This window comes from Mirounga leonina, unplaced genomic scaffold (assembly GCF_011800145.1).
Source record: "Mirounga leonina isolate KUSES-001 unplaced genomic scaffold, KU_Mleo_1.0 Mir_176, whole genome shotgun sequence".
NCBI lineage: Eukaryota > Metazoa > Chordata > Mammalia > Carnivora > Phocidae > Mirounga > Mirounga leonina.
In genome coordinates this window covers 10,615,985-10,631,015 of record NW_023270454.1, presented here as the reverse complement: position 1 = coordinate 10,631,015, position 15,031 = coordinate 10,615,985, and the positions used below count along the sequence as shown (strand labels likewise).

Sequence of the window (15,031 nt, the reverse complement as noted above, 5' to 3'; positions counted from 1 at the left end):
TTAAGCCATTATCATCTCCATGTGAATTAGCCTGAACAATTTTTCTCCTCGGTGACAGGAAGGATTTGAGGGGCATGGGAGTCCTAACTATGTGGGAAGAGGGAGGAGCCCAGGATGGGGAGGTGGGTTCCCAGCCGGCCCCTGGGGGCTCCTGCAGGGGTAGGAGGAGCCTTGCTAAGCTGTCAGCTGGGCTGTCTGGGCAACGCTAATTCACTGAAAGCTATCTGAAGACTAGCTTGATCACTGAGTGACTTTTCCAGTGCTTTCCTTGGGACAACCTGCAGTCTCATTCATCCACTGATTTAGTTTACTCACTTCTTCCTCCACCCATCCCTCATTCCCTCCCTTCCATCCTTCCTTCCTTCCTTCCATCAGTCTCAGAAAGTAGCTGAGCCTGGCCATGAGCCCGGCCTTATGTGGACAAGTCCTGCTCGAGGAGCTCATGATCTTATAAAGGAGACAAAAGGAAAAACAAACACCAACCACAAAACTAAGACTATCTTACAGTGTGCACTGGGTGCTATAGTGACAGGTGCTGGGGGAGAAGTGGAACAGAGAAGGGGCAGTTTTCCCAGGGGAATGGAGATGGGGGAAAGAGTCAGAGTGAATTCCAAGAGGCGATGTTTGGGCTCGGTCTTGAATAGTGAGGGGTTAATCAGTTGAAGGGGAAAGGGCATTTCAGGATTCCTTAGAGCATGAAAAAAGGAGTGAGGAATGGTTTGGCTTAAGATGTGTTAAGAGGGGATGTCTTGGGACAGACAGGAGGGAGGTGCAGAGGCAGGTGGCTCATGAGTCAGCAGCCCCACTTCCTGCCTGGAGCAGGGGAAGTCTCAGCCATCCCAGCTCTGACCTTCTTGCTGGGCTAGTGGGCCTGTGGTTCACAGACAGATGTGGCCTCCATGCCAGGCTCTGCCCAGTGGGACCCTCTGCAGGGGTGATGGCAGCTAGGAGGTGGCTGCATCTAGCACCGGGGAGGTCCATGCAGTGTTAATCCAATGAAAGCTGCTGACTAACAGCTGGGGGACCAGACCCCAAATGAGGGAGGCTGCAGAGATGATTCAGTTATCCCATTCAGCCAGCATCAGCCAAGGCCTGCTATGAGCCTGCCGGTGTCTGGCCTGCTGCCACATGGTCACAAGGATGGGAAATGGGGCCACTAACCTCCTGGAACTTACATTTTGGGGAAAGAGACAAACTCTAGGGATGCCACTAGACAGAAAGTGATGTGTGATACAGTATGGTGGGAAGAGTGACCCCATGCAGTCCTTGTCCTGGCCCTGCTCCCTGGGGAGTGGGTTGTGTCCCCTTTCCCTGTGAGGAGGACCATGGGTCTGTGTAGAGCCTGGTCCAGCATCATGGCCCCCACCCCCTTGCCCAGGAGCCAAAGGAATCACTGCATGGCCCCCTTGTCCCTCCCACCATTTTGACAAGGTAAGTTCACATTGGAATGAACATGCAAGGCTACATGGAAGCGGGAAGTGGCCAGTGTGGGCAGAAGAGACCAAGATCTGCAGACCTGTGTCTCATCCCATCTCTGTCACAGTGAACCTTAGACAAGCCTCTCTATACCCCAGTTGTTTCTTTATAAAAGCCCAGACTGGTTCACTCCCATGTCCCTGACATCTCCCTGGGTGTCTGTCAGAGAAACAGAGCCACATGGTTCACCTCCCAACCCTGCCACCAACCACATGTGTGGCCTTAGGCAAGTTACTTGACTTCCTGGTGCATCAGTTTCTTCATCTGCAAAATGGGACCATGACGGAACCTACCTCACAGGTCATGTTAATGAGTTAATACACATGACACACTTAGGCTTGTATTTGACATTGGTCTGCACTCCATACATGTTAGAAGGCAGAGAGAAAGAGATGGAGGGAGAGAGGGAGGGAGGGAAAGAGGGGGCAAGAGAGAGAGAAAGAGAGAGAGGCAGTCCTGAAAAAGAATCACAAAACTGGAGCAATTATACTTTCTGTTTTCCAACCTCACTATAAGCTGTTGTAAACAAGACAGTATGGTGCTATCATGAAGATAGACGTGTTGGTCAATGGAACAGAATTTTCCAGAAACAACCCTTAGATTTATGGACAATTGATATTTGTCGAGGGTGCTGGGACAATTCAATGGGGAAAGGATAGTCTTTTGAGCAAAGGATGCTGGGACAAATGACCATCTACATGCAAAAGAATGAAGTTGGGCTCTTACCTTGCATCTCACATAAAAACCATCTAACATGGATCATAGACCTAAATGTAAGAGCTAAAACTATAAAACTCTTAGAAGAAAAGATAGGAGTAAATCTTTATGACCTCGGGTTAGGCAAAGCATTCTTAGATATGACATCCAAACCACAAGCAACAAAAGAAAAAAATCGACAAGTTAGACCGTACCAAAATTAAAAACTTTTGTGCTTCAAAAAACATCAAGAAAGTGAAGAGACAGGCTATTGAATGGGAGAAATATTCACAAATCATATATCTAATAAGGGACTGGTTTCTAGAATATATAAAGAGCTCTTACAAATCAATAATAAAGAGACAAGCCAATTTATAAAAGGACAAAGTTTTGAATAGCCATCATTCCAAAGAAGATATACAAATGGCTGATAAGTACATGACAAGATGTTCAACATCATTAGTCATCAGGGAAATGCAAATGAAAATTACAATGAGATGTCACTTGATACCCACAAGATGGCTAAAGTAAAAAAGACAGATGATGGCAAGTGTTGGAAAGGATGTGGAGAAATTAGAACCTTCATACATTGTTGGTGGGAATACAAAATGGTGTAACCCCTCTGGAGAATAGCCTGGAAGTGCCTCAAAAAGTTACACTAGGGTTACTATATGACCTGATGATTCCATTCCTAGGTATATAGCTGAGAACTTAGAAACCACACATCCACACAAAAACTTGTACATGAATGTTCACAGCAGCATTGTTCATAGTATCCAAAAAGAGGAAACCACCCAAATGTTCATCAACTGATGAATAGAGAAAAAAGGTAGTGTAACCATCCAATGGAATATTATTTGGCAACAGAAAGGAAAGAAGTATGGACATGTGCCACAATACAGAGGAACCTTGAAAGTGCTATGCGAAGTGTAAGAAGTCAGACACAAAAGACCACATATTGCTTGATTCCATTTCTATGAAATGCCCAGGATAGCAACCCACAGAGACAGAAAACAGAGTAGTACTTGCCAGGGGCTGTGGTGAGAGGGGTAGGGAATGACTGATAGTGGGTTCAGGGGTGATGAAAATGTTCTGCCATTAGGGAGCAGTAATGGCCTGACCTGGAGGCAGGTGGGACTTAGGCATGAGGTGCAAGAAAGCTACGGGAGGCCATTCTGCAGACCCTGTGCTGTGCCTAGGGGAAGGAAGAAACATCTCTATAGCTGGCTCTTCCTCCCAGCCACCTAGCCTGCCTCAGAATCACACCGAAGCTGATCCCATGCTCTCCCAGCCCACTGAAGGAAGTCCAGGGACTTGTGCTTGACTCTTGGTCCACCTGTCATGCCTCCGGCCCAGTCTCATCCAGTCATGGGGACCAGATGTTGACTCCTTGCTTTGGCCCCCTCCCCAGGCTCAGGCTCCCCAGGTCCATCTCAAGCCTGGTAAGGAGGAAACTGCATCCCTCCCATCCCCTCCTCCACGGAGGCCACCAGCCACATGTGGGCCCGTTTCATGCTGGCTCAAGCTGGGGCTGGCCATGGAGGTTCCCTGGGCTCCCTAACACCTGTCCCTGTTGGGGTCCTCTGCCCAGGAGATGCTTGACAGCACCACTCTGCTGGCTGCACCCCTTCCCAGAGAGATCGCCTGAGTAAGGGACACAAGATGGGCTGCTAGCTCCCCAGGCTAGGCCACATATCCCCAGGTGTGCCCCTCACCCCCAGGAGAAGATCAGGTTCTAGTCCCAAATGCCCACTGATGGCATGGAAGGAGATGAGGGCAGTAAAGATTGTCCAGACCAGCCTTCTCATTTTACAGGTGAGGACACTAGGGTCCTGAGAGGTAGAAGGACTATGTAAGGTTGCAGAGATACATGCGGACATGGTGTCCTTGCTGCTCTTCCTCTAGCCATTCCCCTCTCTGAGCTGCCACCTGGGTGCTCCTTCTGCATGGCTCAGCCCCTCACCCCACTCGGGCCCACGGTCCCCCTGTTATGTCCTCAAAGGCCTCCCTTGCTGCGTGCGTGTGCGAGCACACACACATTCGCGCGAATACGCGCTCCTCCATCTCCATCCCTTTAACTGCTTTATTTCTCCTGCAGCACTTACCACCCTGGGGAATGATGTTACTTATTTGCTCCTCTGTTTTTGGTCTGCCTGCTCCTGGAACGTGATTTCCAAGGGCAGGATGGGGATGGGGATGGGGCTGGGATGCCATGTTGGTCCAGGGACTGGCCCAGGAGAGCTTCTCCTGGGGAAACTGATGGATGAATGACCCCAACTGAGCAGCAATTGGCAGTTTTGCAAACACCTTCACAGAGGGACCTTAGAACACGCTGCTGAGGTTCTGGGGCTCACAGTCAGTCCTGGATGTGAGTCCCAGCTCCCCCATCCTTGTGCTGTGACCTTGGGCAAGTCACAGATCATCTCAGGTTGCTCCTGTGCAAAAAGGCATGGAAATAATACCTGCCTGATGGGACAGCCATGAGGGTTAATTAAGATGGCACATGAGAGACTTCAGGCAAACTGCCTGCCTCACAGAAAATGTTCAACAATTACTCACAGGCGATCTTGGGAGAGGGATAGGATGGCGAGTGAGTGAGTGAAGGGTCTGTGGTGATGGCCAACTATATCATATGCTGCTGCCATCTCAAATTCTGTTCAGAATGTGCTGAGGTATGAATGAATGAATTATTAAGTGTTCTCCGTCTGAGGGAGGAGACAAGGCTGTTTCTGTTCTTGGAATGTGTTAGATGAAGACTGTTGTACGGACACATTATTTTCTTCACTTGCACCTGCAGGAAGTTAAAAGAGAATCCACAAGAGATTTTTTTTTTTTTTTTGCAGTTTTATACCTTTCTTTGACAATCAGCGATTAGTTCTCATCCACATTAACTGTCTGTAGATTTTTGAAAGTGGTGACACGTACATAGGTAACCAGTGTGTAGAGCTTGTTTGTTGAATCTTCATCCTCATTACGTTTTCTGGACAACCACACACGGATACGGTATGGAACATTCCTTATTCCTTTGGCCCAGACAGCTTTGTTGAGCCTGGTGTCAATGCGCACATCTGCAGTTCCCGTCTCCTTCATGGCAAATTTCCGGATCTCTTTGAGTGCCCGAGGGGCACGCTTCTTGAAACCTACTCCATGGATGCGCTTGTGAATGTTGATGGTGTATTCTCTGGTCACTACCTCGTGGATGGCAGAACGGCCCTTCTTCTTCTTGCCACCCTTCTTCGTGGGAGCCATTCTGCCGGGCCCTGGTTGGAAAGCTCCACAAGAGATTCTTATCCCCATTTTATGGATGTAGAGATCGAGTCTCGTGATGTTGGTGTGCTTCTAGCCATCTCTGGGCTGGTCAGTGGGAATGACAGAAAAGACCTGCACCCGTGATCCCTGGTGCAGCCTCGCTCTGCCCTGCCAAGGACTCCTGGCATAGGGTGGTGCTCTCAGCTCTGCCAGGCTCCTAGAAGGGGTTCGTGCGGCCTCCTGGCCTTGGGAGCCCCAGGAGATGGGGCATCTCCAGCCTGGCAGGTGATCTAAGCCCAAGGCTAGACTGCCTCCCATGCCGGCCTCCAGCCGGGGTGGAGCTGGTGAGCGTCATGGTCAGAGCCAGCTCTCAGCCCAGCCCATATGGCTGAGGTGTTGCCCCACCTCTTGTGACCTCTTCCATGGCATTGCTGCCAAGAAAGGGGGAAGGCAGGCCGGAGCCAGGTCACCAAGATGGGCCCTTCTCCCTGGTGGTTATGGGGCAGTTATAGAGGGTCTGCCTGGCTGCCCCTTAGAACTGGACCTTTGGGAGGGACTGGGAAATTCTCATCCATCACCTTACTTTACAGATGGGGGTCTGGGGTCAGGCAGAGGGGGCGAGGAGTCCCAGGCCCTAAAGCTGGTCAACTGCAGAGGCAGCCCTGGGGCCCGGGCTTCCTGACTCTGAGCCAGAACTCTTCCTGCATTCCGGGTGTCCCAGCCGAGAACGGGGACACTGTCAGGGAGCGAGCAGCCTGAGTGTGAGGCTTATGCAGCAGAATTCTGGCCTGGGTGCAGGGGAACGCCCCAGCCTTTGCCACCCTCTCTTGTGCCTGACTTTGGGGGGCCTCCCGGGAAGGCCGGGCCACCCAGGACATTGGCGAGTGGGCCTTAGCTTGGCATCACCTGGCAGAGTGTGCTGGCCTCTCTGGCTGGTTCAGTGCAACCTCCACTGAATGCCACCGTCTGTTTCTATTTTTAGCTTACTTCCCTGGGTGGCCCCAGGAAACAGCGCACAGGACATTGTCTGGCTTCCTAGGCTGGAGACGGGCTGGGATACAGAAGAGGACTTGGAGGAGCAGGGGCTGCACTCCTGGGAGACGCTGAGCCTCTCCCAGGCAGGACAGCAGCCTTGGGGTGGGTAGACGGGGATGCTCTGGGAGGAGAAGGCCCAAGTCCTACAGGGTGACCACGGATCTGGAAAGATCTCTGAGGAGCAGACCAGACCCTACAAGGTCTGCAGGGTCAGTGTAGTGCCAGGGCCCGTGAGCTCATTCACTGAGAAGGAAACACGGAGGGTAAGAATGCTCCCAGGGCCACACAGCCAGGACAGGGCAGGAAAACCTTGATGCCAGGGTCAAGTCCATCAGTGAGTCTGTCACACAAGTCGTCCTCAGTCTGCTCCTCACTCACCACGGCAGTGTTCACAGCTGGAGGGTGGTTCCCAGAGCCAGAGTTTAAACTCTCACACCACCGGGACAGTGACTGCATCTTCCATCGGGACCCACAGAGCGGTGCGATGGGGAGGCTCCATGCAAAGGGAGAACGGCAGGGACGAGGCTGGGTCCCCCGTACCTAGCACAGCACCTGACGTGCAGCAGAAGTCGATGATGTCTGTTGAATGCCTGAATACAGCTGGGAAGGGTCTGGACTGCTGCTTGTGAGAGTCTGAAAGGGAAAAGCTAGGGCCAATGAAAGGGTACCATGGGAGGGTAAGCCACTGGGGTACATGATCCCAGAGAGGGAATATGGGTAAGCCAAAGGCCTCCTCGAATGGTTCACATTCATTCGCCACAGATCCGCTGTGGGCCAGCGAGGGAATGCTGGAGTGTTTTAGCCACACCCTGTGCCTGAGGCTTATGACAAAGGCGTGGGCACGTCCTCCTGCCGCACGCACCTAGGGCTCCCTGGGGCCACTGCCCCAGTGGGGGGTGGGGCATGTTTCTATGCTTATCACATGATCCAAAGCCCCTGGCAGAGTGCAGGTGCTTGACTTTCTGGATCCATGGGCCCCTCTTGAAGTTGTGAGGCACTTCCACAGCCATGGAGGATTTCCCTCATTTAGGCGGAGCTGATCACCCCCATTCCACTGGGGCAGCCTGTGTGTGCGTGGGCTGCCGAGGATCCTGGCAATACCCTTTGACTGGCGTGTGGGCGGAGCAATACTGTGAGGGCCCTGTCGTCAGGGGTCTTCATTCTAATTTGGGGAACAGCAAAGTGGCCTCTCCCGTTGTGGCCACGGCCGTGGCTCCACTCCCAAGCAGAAAAGCACAAGGCGGCGCTAGCGACCAGATGGGCTTGCTCGCCTGATTGAAAAGAGCACGTGCCGGCCAGAGCGAAGCATCAAATGCACTCACATAATCATTCAGGACTGGGGACCTGGGCTGGGCCAGAGCGAGGCCTGAGGACAAGAGAAGGAGGGAAAAAGGGTGGGGAGGAGTCCCTCCGAGATGCGCCGCACTCTAGGTCTCGGAGCAACCCTGAGCCTGGAGGTAGGGAGGCTTTCCTTACACATGCCCTGGGCACTTAGAATATAAATGTATGAACTTCCTAGAGCTCAAGGATTTTATTAACAGGCTGCCTGATCGGTTCATTCTTCCATGACATAAACACAGAATGCCTACCAAGGGTCCAGCGATGTCCCATGCATATGATACGCAAAGATAAACTGACACCCTAAACCTCGGTCTCTGGCCTTCTGGGTGCTTATAATGGGGAACAAGAAGCATTTCTCCAATATGTAGGCTTTCAAAGTGTTTCAATATTTGTAATCAAGTTTCTTGCCAAGTCTCAGAGAAGTAGCCCTGGTGGGGAAATGAGGCAGGGGAGACTGGGGCAGTTTCCGCCCACACTATGCTCTTCTGAGCCTGGGGATGTTGAAGGGTGCTTAGGCCACCCTTCCACCAAGACCCATGCAGAAGACTAATGGATGACACCCACTGAAGCCACCTGCCTTCCCTGAAGCTGTATGCTGCTTTCCCCCTGCTATTTCTCCTGGGCCCTTGCAAAGAAATGCCATTTCATGCCTGCTTTCCCAGATGTATGCCCTGAGCCCGCCACCATTGCTCAGCTGCTGCCAGGGACACTGAAGAGAAAGGCTAAAAATAGCTCGGATTTGATGCGCTGCTCCCAGGGGTGAGCTGACAACTAGCCCCTCCACCTTTCCTCCACACAGAAGGCATTTCAGCTGGAGTGTGTGTGTGTGTGTGTGTGTGTGTGTTGGGTGGGTGGTGGGGGCGAGTAGGAGCTTCCAGGGTCAGCTAGGAAGGGTAAGGTTCTAGAGTCTGTGCTCGTACTCAGAGCCCTGGCCCATAGCTGGGGCTTCATGGGCACACACATTCCCCTGTGCCAGGCTTAAAGGCCCCTTGAGCCAACTGAACCTGGCATTTCGAGTGGTTTTGAGGGAGTCCACAAGTGGACTTGTGTGTGGACACATGTGTATATGCTCGTGTGTGTGTTGGGTGCACAGTGCTGTGCCTATAATAAAGTGCTAGGACCGAGAGTGCCGCGGGCAGGTGCAGTTGCTGTCCTCGTGAGCTGGGAGCGTCTGACATCTCACAGCCCCAGCTGATTTGCTTTTGTCTTCCTGAACTGTCCGGAGAGGGGCAGGACACCTGTCTCATTGTAGCATTATCCTGCCAGGCCGGTTGGTAAGTTTTCTCTTGTGTACAACCCAAGTCTTTTTTTTTTTTTTTTTTTAAAGATTTTATTTATTTATTTGACAGAGAGAGACACAGCGAGAGAGGGAACACAAGCAGGGGGAGTGGGAGAGGGAGAAGCAGGCTTCCCGCGGAGCAGGGAGCCCGATGCGGGGCTCGATCCCAGGACCCTGGGATCATGACCTGAGCCGAAGGCAGTCGCTTAACCAACTGAGCCACCCAGGCGTCCCAGCCCAAGTCTTTCCTGCCTTTTCATTGAGCTCCTGGCACCATTCTGGCCATCGATGTTGGGGAGTATGTATTCCATGTATTCGAAGCTGGGGTTGCAGGCATCTCTTGGCCAAGTGAGACCAGTCTTCCATCAGCGCAGGGGCTATATCCACCTTAGCACCCCTGATTGGATGTCACCGTGGTGGGCCGGGGCCACTGGGTGTACAGATACCTGTCCTGGGAGTTAAAATCTAGCTGGGAGGCATCTCTCTATGTAAGTGACTTCACCACAGTGTGGGCTGCAAGCAGAGCTATGGTGGTGCAGGAGAGAGGCCTCGAGGAATGCAAAACAGGCAGGTGACAGAGCCACCTCTGAAACAGAGGCTTAAATTTGGCTTTCTAATTTGGACATACTGTTTAATCCCTCTAAGCCTCAGTTTCCTGATCTGTAAAATGGGGCTAATAGGTTATCCAACACATGGGGTGGTTGAAAGGAGTAAATGAGATGGGGAGGGAGGGGGAATGAGAGAAAGATAACGAACAGGAGAATATAGTGTACGGGCTTAGAAGCAGCCTGTCTGGACCCCGGCTACCTGGTGTGAATCCCAGGCGCTATGTCCTTGAGCTTTCTCTTGCTTCCATTTCTTCACTGTAGACGGTCTTCAAGTTTTTTGTCAAATGACTTAATATGTGTAGAGTGCTTACATTGTGCCTGGCTTCCTGGGGAACCCAATAAATGGGAGCTATTGCTGTAATGGGGACTCAGTACAAGGGGAGGATGGGGAGGAAAATCATTTGACCCTGACGTGGAGTAAGCACGTGGAGGTAGGACCCTGCTCCTACCTGTGGGCTGTGGACTCCGTGGGAAGGAACAGGGAGCCACACCTGTTGGCTCTCCAGCAGGTGGGGACAGCATCAACAAAGACATAGAGGTGGGCACACGGCAGGGTCTGGAGATGGAGAGCCATTAGGTGCGGCTGGGGGGCAGGGAGCAGGTGCGGCAGAGAGGTCGGGGTGGCAGGAAACGTATTCCTTGGATGCAGAGCCAAGGGGGAGCCACCCAGGTGACCAAATCTAGGTCAGCTTCGATGTCCTCCTCTGTAAAATGGGAATGGTGATAATAGTAACCTGATAGAGCCTTGCAGGCTGTTCCCTGACCCTGTCTGTGACGACTCGGGTGCTGACGGCCCCCCCAAGTTCTGTGAATGATCTGGAAGGACTGGAAGGGCTTTTGCTCTGTTCTGCTGCCTGCTCCCACTCCAGGCCCGCAGGGAACAGCCTCAGGACTTCCTCCTGGGCACAGAGTCAAAGGCATGCAGGTAGGAGCACAGCTTCTATGCCCCAGCAGCCTTGGAGTCCCCCAGTCAACACCTTCTTGAGTGGCCCTGGTAACCCGGCTCAGCAATTCACAGCAGGCGACAACCCCACGCTGGTGAGGTTTCCACACGAGCCCCATGAACCTCCTTCCCCCACCCCTCTTTTGGGCCACTCTCTCCTACAGCCACTGCACAGCCCCTGGCCCCGGATCCTTCCAGCCCTGGGATTGGTCAGAAATGGAAAGGACGCCAGAGAGGCCGTGCTTTCACCCCGAGAAGGATGGCCCAGACAAGAATGCAGGGCTGATGGTGGCAGGGCAGCCCCCAGCCCGTGGACTGCTTCTGCCACAAGTCAGGATTCCCAAGCAAGCCAGGCGTAGGTGGGGCAGAGCGGAATACGTGTGAACAGGGTTGAGGGGATGCTTTGCAAAATCAGAGAGCAGCGAGCCCTTGGGTGCTTTGGTGGCAGCCAGGCCAGCTTTGTCCTTGATCTTGGGGGTGGTGTGTCATCGGATCTGGAAACCCCTGAACCCTCTCACCTGTCACCCACCTAGTACTGCAGCGTCCCTGTTCTCTGAGAGGGCTCACGGCTACCGAAGATGGCTCAGCGGCTGGATGTGGGTTCGGCTTTTCCTCTGTCCTCCGTGTCTGCCCGTCCTCCCCAAGGAGGCCCTGATGACAGGGAATGGCCGGGAGCAGGTGGCCCTGGAGGGTCGGAGGGGGAAGCACGGGTGGGAGACCACCCCCTCTGCGCTCCAGGGTTGGCTGGGACACAGGGATGCTGCGTGGACCCTATGGGTGTGGGGACGTTGTGCATACAGTGTGCGTGTGTGTCTGTGTGTGGTGTTGGTGCTGAGTGGGTCCTTGGGGGTGGACTGTATCTGGATGCAGTCGCATACCTGTGTGCGTGTGAGAGAGAGTGTGTGCCTCACCCACCCTGGTAAGAGTCAAGGTGCATCACTGTGGTCCTGGAGGCGTGGCCACTTGTATTTAAATGCAACAAAAATAGAAAGACATTTTTTTTAAATAGTGAAGAGCTCTCCAAGTGAATGACTCTATTATTGTTAGTTTCAGGGAAAAAGTGTGTCTTGAGTTCGAGGTCAGCTCTTTGAATCTTTCTGGAAAGAGCTGGAACACTTCTTGGCCACGGTAGGGCTCAGTGTGTCGCCCCCGCCATGGGTACCCCGTAGGCCTGGTTGCCAGGGGCAGAGGCAGCCCTGGATAGGCTGCTGGGGGCCTGAGTGCTGCTATGGCCTTGGCCTAGACCCACCTCTGGGCTTTGGGATCCTCCTTGGTGAGCCAAGGCCCTGATGGGACCCCCGATGGAGTCCTCCTTGGTGAGCCAAGGCCCTGATGGCCCCCTGCCATCTCAGACCCCAGGCCTCTCCAACCTCCTCACCTCGGGGCTCTCGGGAGCCACCAGGTAGCATGGCCACCCAGACGGGGGGCTCTGAGCTCCGGAGGTGGGGATTCAGGCCGTGCCCTGCTACCTCATTCAGTCAGCAGTGTTTTGCCAGCCCCTGTGTGCTGGGGGCTGCACCAGGGGCTGGGGGTACAAGGCGTGCAAAGCTGGGCTCAGTGCCCACTCTCCTGGGCTCAGGGTCCCACGGGAGTGACCGGTCTTAACTACCACTCACACACTTACACAGTAGCCCTGTGGTTATTGCCACGAAGAAAGATTCCGGGGCTCTGGGGGCACGCGAGGGGTCAGCAAACACCGGCCAGGTGGCACCAGCAAGTTCCTGACTCAGCCTCCTCATCTCCGAAGGTGGATAATGTGCCTGCCTCCTGCAGTTGGTGGGGAGGGAAAGGGAGTGGGGGGGTGGTTAGATGAGATGGTTAGATGAGATGGTGCAGGTAAAGCCGCAGGCCTGGCGGGTAGTTAAGATTTCTACTCTGAGCTCTTGTGTTGTTATTACACTATCCTCTCTTCCTGCCTCTGAGTACGGACCCTGCAGGCATTCTGTGGTTTGGGACTTCGGGTGCAATGAACAGCCATTTGGAGTGAAGGGCTGAGGCTGTGTTTGGGGGAGCAAGGGTGTGTGGAGGGGTGTTTAGGGGGAGGAGTGAGGTGAGAAGGGCCAGAAAGGCAGGATGCTGTCCAGCCTGTGGGGCAAGGCTGTAGGCAGGGAGGCAGACACAGGAGAGGGTAGAAGGAGGACAGGGCCTCAGGGAGGGGGGCTCCCAGTATCATGAAGGCAAGAAGGAACGGCCCCCTCCTTGGGCTCTTCCCCACTGAGGTCTGCCCCTCCCCCCCAGGAGCCACTGAACTTCTACCACCCCTTCTCTTGGTGTGTGAGGGGCCTGGTCTGGTGGCCCAGCCCTGTGGGCCTCCTGGCAGCTTGGCAGCTGGGCCCATAGCTGTGTCCTCGCATGACCTCAGCCTCAGCATCCCGTTTGTCCTGAGCCAGTTGCACGATGGTCCAGGGCCTGAGAGGACAGCCCATTGCCAGGAACCAATTGCATCGCTGCTCTGGCTGAACGGAAGAGGTTGCCTTCTAGTTGCTTGGATGGAGAGACGGGGGTGGGGGGGTGGGGTCGGGCCCCCGTCAGCTAGGGAAAGAGGCAATTCGCTGACCGGTGGTAGGTTCATCAGCGTATGACAAAGGGGACTGTGGGTGACACGTCACGTGGTGGTCTCTGCGTCCAGTCCTGTATGTCCTGGGTAAGTGCTACTGCTGTGAACCGAGACGCGCTCCTGGAGCTGGGATGCCAGGAGCCCCACGGGAAGGGCAGGAGCCGTGTTGTGTGGTCTGTTTTAGCTCTGCCATCACACTGCGTCTGCACATACCCCTGAGGCAAGAAGGTGGAGCTGGGATGCCAGGGACTAAGATCAGACCAGACGGGGGCCTGAGGCACCACCCTCTGAGGCAACCAGCACTCCCTGGGTGGAATAGAAGAGCTCACAGAATTGGGGTCCTGAAGAAGCCAGGTGCTAGGTGAGCAGTGGCCGCTGGAGAGTGCTAAGACCATTACCTGAGTCGACAGGCAGATCCCTGGCCTCACGCCAGTGGCCCCCTCGGCAGCTCATTTGTCCATCGGGGGGTGGGGTGGGGGCTCTGGGGTAGGCTGTGGGGGCGGCTCTGCCTTAAATCCGTGTAGCCCATACATACTGATCCCCTACCCAGGCTCAGGGCAGCCCCCGGGGTGAGTCAGTGCCCCATTCCTCATCCCACCTGGGGTGTCAGGAGCAGAGTCCTGTCCTCAGGGCCAGGTGCTCGGGGCCAGGCCCAAGGGAGGAAAGCAGGAAGTCTTGTTGCTTCTCCTTTGCTTGGGCTCTTCTGCCCTCCTTCGTGTGAGTAGGCAATTTTGAGTGTTCTGTACCTATTCTGGGTACAAGTTCTTCGTAGTCTTCGTGGGATATGTGATTTGCAAATATTTTCTCCCATTCCACAGCTTGTGTTTTCATTCTCTTAATGTCATTCACAGAGCACAAGTTTTTAATTTTGATGAAATCCAATTCGATTTTTTCCTTTTATGGATCATGTTTTTGCTGTCCTATTTCTAAGAGCTCTTCGCGAATGCGAGATCATGAAGATTTTCTCCTGAAAGTTTTATAGTTTTAGCTTTGAATCTCTGATACATTTTAAGTTAGTGGTTGAGTGGGAAGGACTAACTGTGCCTACATCATTTGTTGAAAAGACTATCTTCTCTCCGTTGAATTATCTTCGCACCTTTGAACAAAAATCAGTTGCCCTTATATGTGTAGATCTGCTTCTGGACTCTTATCTGCTCCATTGATCTGTTTCTCTCTCCTTGCTAACAGCACACGGTCTTAATTACTGTAGCTTTATAGTAAGTTCTAAAATCAGGTAGTGTGAGTTCTTTAAATTTACCTTTTTTTCCTCCAAAATTGTGTTGGCTGTTCAAGTTCCTTTGCCAGTCCATATAAATTTTAGAATCTGCCTGTTTATATCTGCAAAAATTCCTGCTGGGACCTTTACTGAAATCATGTTAAATCTACACATTAATTTGTAGAGGACTGTCATTATATATCATCACTATATTGAGTCTTTCAAACCATGAACATGGTATGTCTATCACTTAGATTTTCTTTGATTTTTTTTAATTAGTGTTTTGTAGCTTCAGCATACAAACCTTACACATTTTTTAATTTTTTTATTCTTATGTTAATCCCCATACATTACATCATTAGTTTTAGATGTAGTGTTCCATGATTCATTGTTTGTGCATAACACCCAGTGTTCCATGCAGAATGTGCCCTCTTTAATACCCATCACCAGGCTAACCCATCCTCCCATGCCCCTCCCCTCTAGAACCCTCAGTTTGTTTTTCAGAGTCCATCGTCTCTCATGGTTCGTCTATCCCTCTGATTTCCCCCCCTTCATTCTTCCCCTCTTGCTACCTTCTTCTTCTTCTTTTTTTTTTCTTAACATATATTGCATTATTTATTTCAGAGGTACA

General features: G+C 52.7%; 2 protein-coding genes across 3 annotated transcripts in view; one reads left to right on the top strand and one right to left on the bottom strand.

The window, feature by feature from the left end:
- The window catches only part of XKR6 (XK related 6), a 308,257-nt gene that overhangs the window by 261,451 nt on the left and 31,775 nt on the right, over nucleotides 1–15,031 (top strand). The gene's annotated exons all lie outside the window — the stretch shown is intronic.
- LOC118022137 (60S ribosomal protein L31-like) lies at nucleotides 5,013–5,698 on the bottom strand. Its single transcript, XM_035022668.1, has one exon. The coding sequence runs from the start codon at nucleotides 5,467–5,469 to the stop codon at nucleotides 5,044–5,046; it is 426 nt and encodes a 141-aa protein (XP_034878559.1). The 5' UTR covers nucleotides 5,470–5,698; the 3' UTR covers nucleotides 5,013–5,043.

Excerpts from the sequence above, each read along its gene's own strand:
- LOC118022137 (XM_035022668.1), bottom strand. The coding sequence starts at position 5,469 with ATGGGGATAAGAATCTCTTGTGGAGCTTTCCAACCAGGGCCCGGCAGA.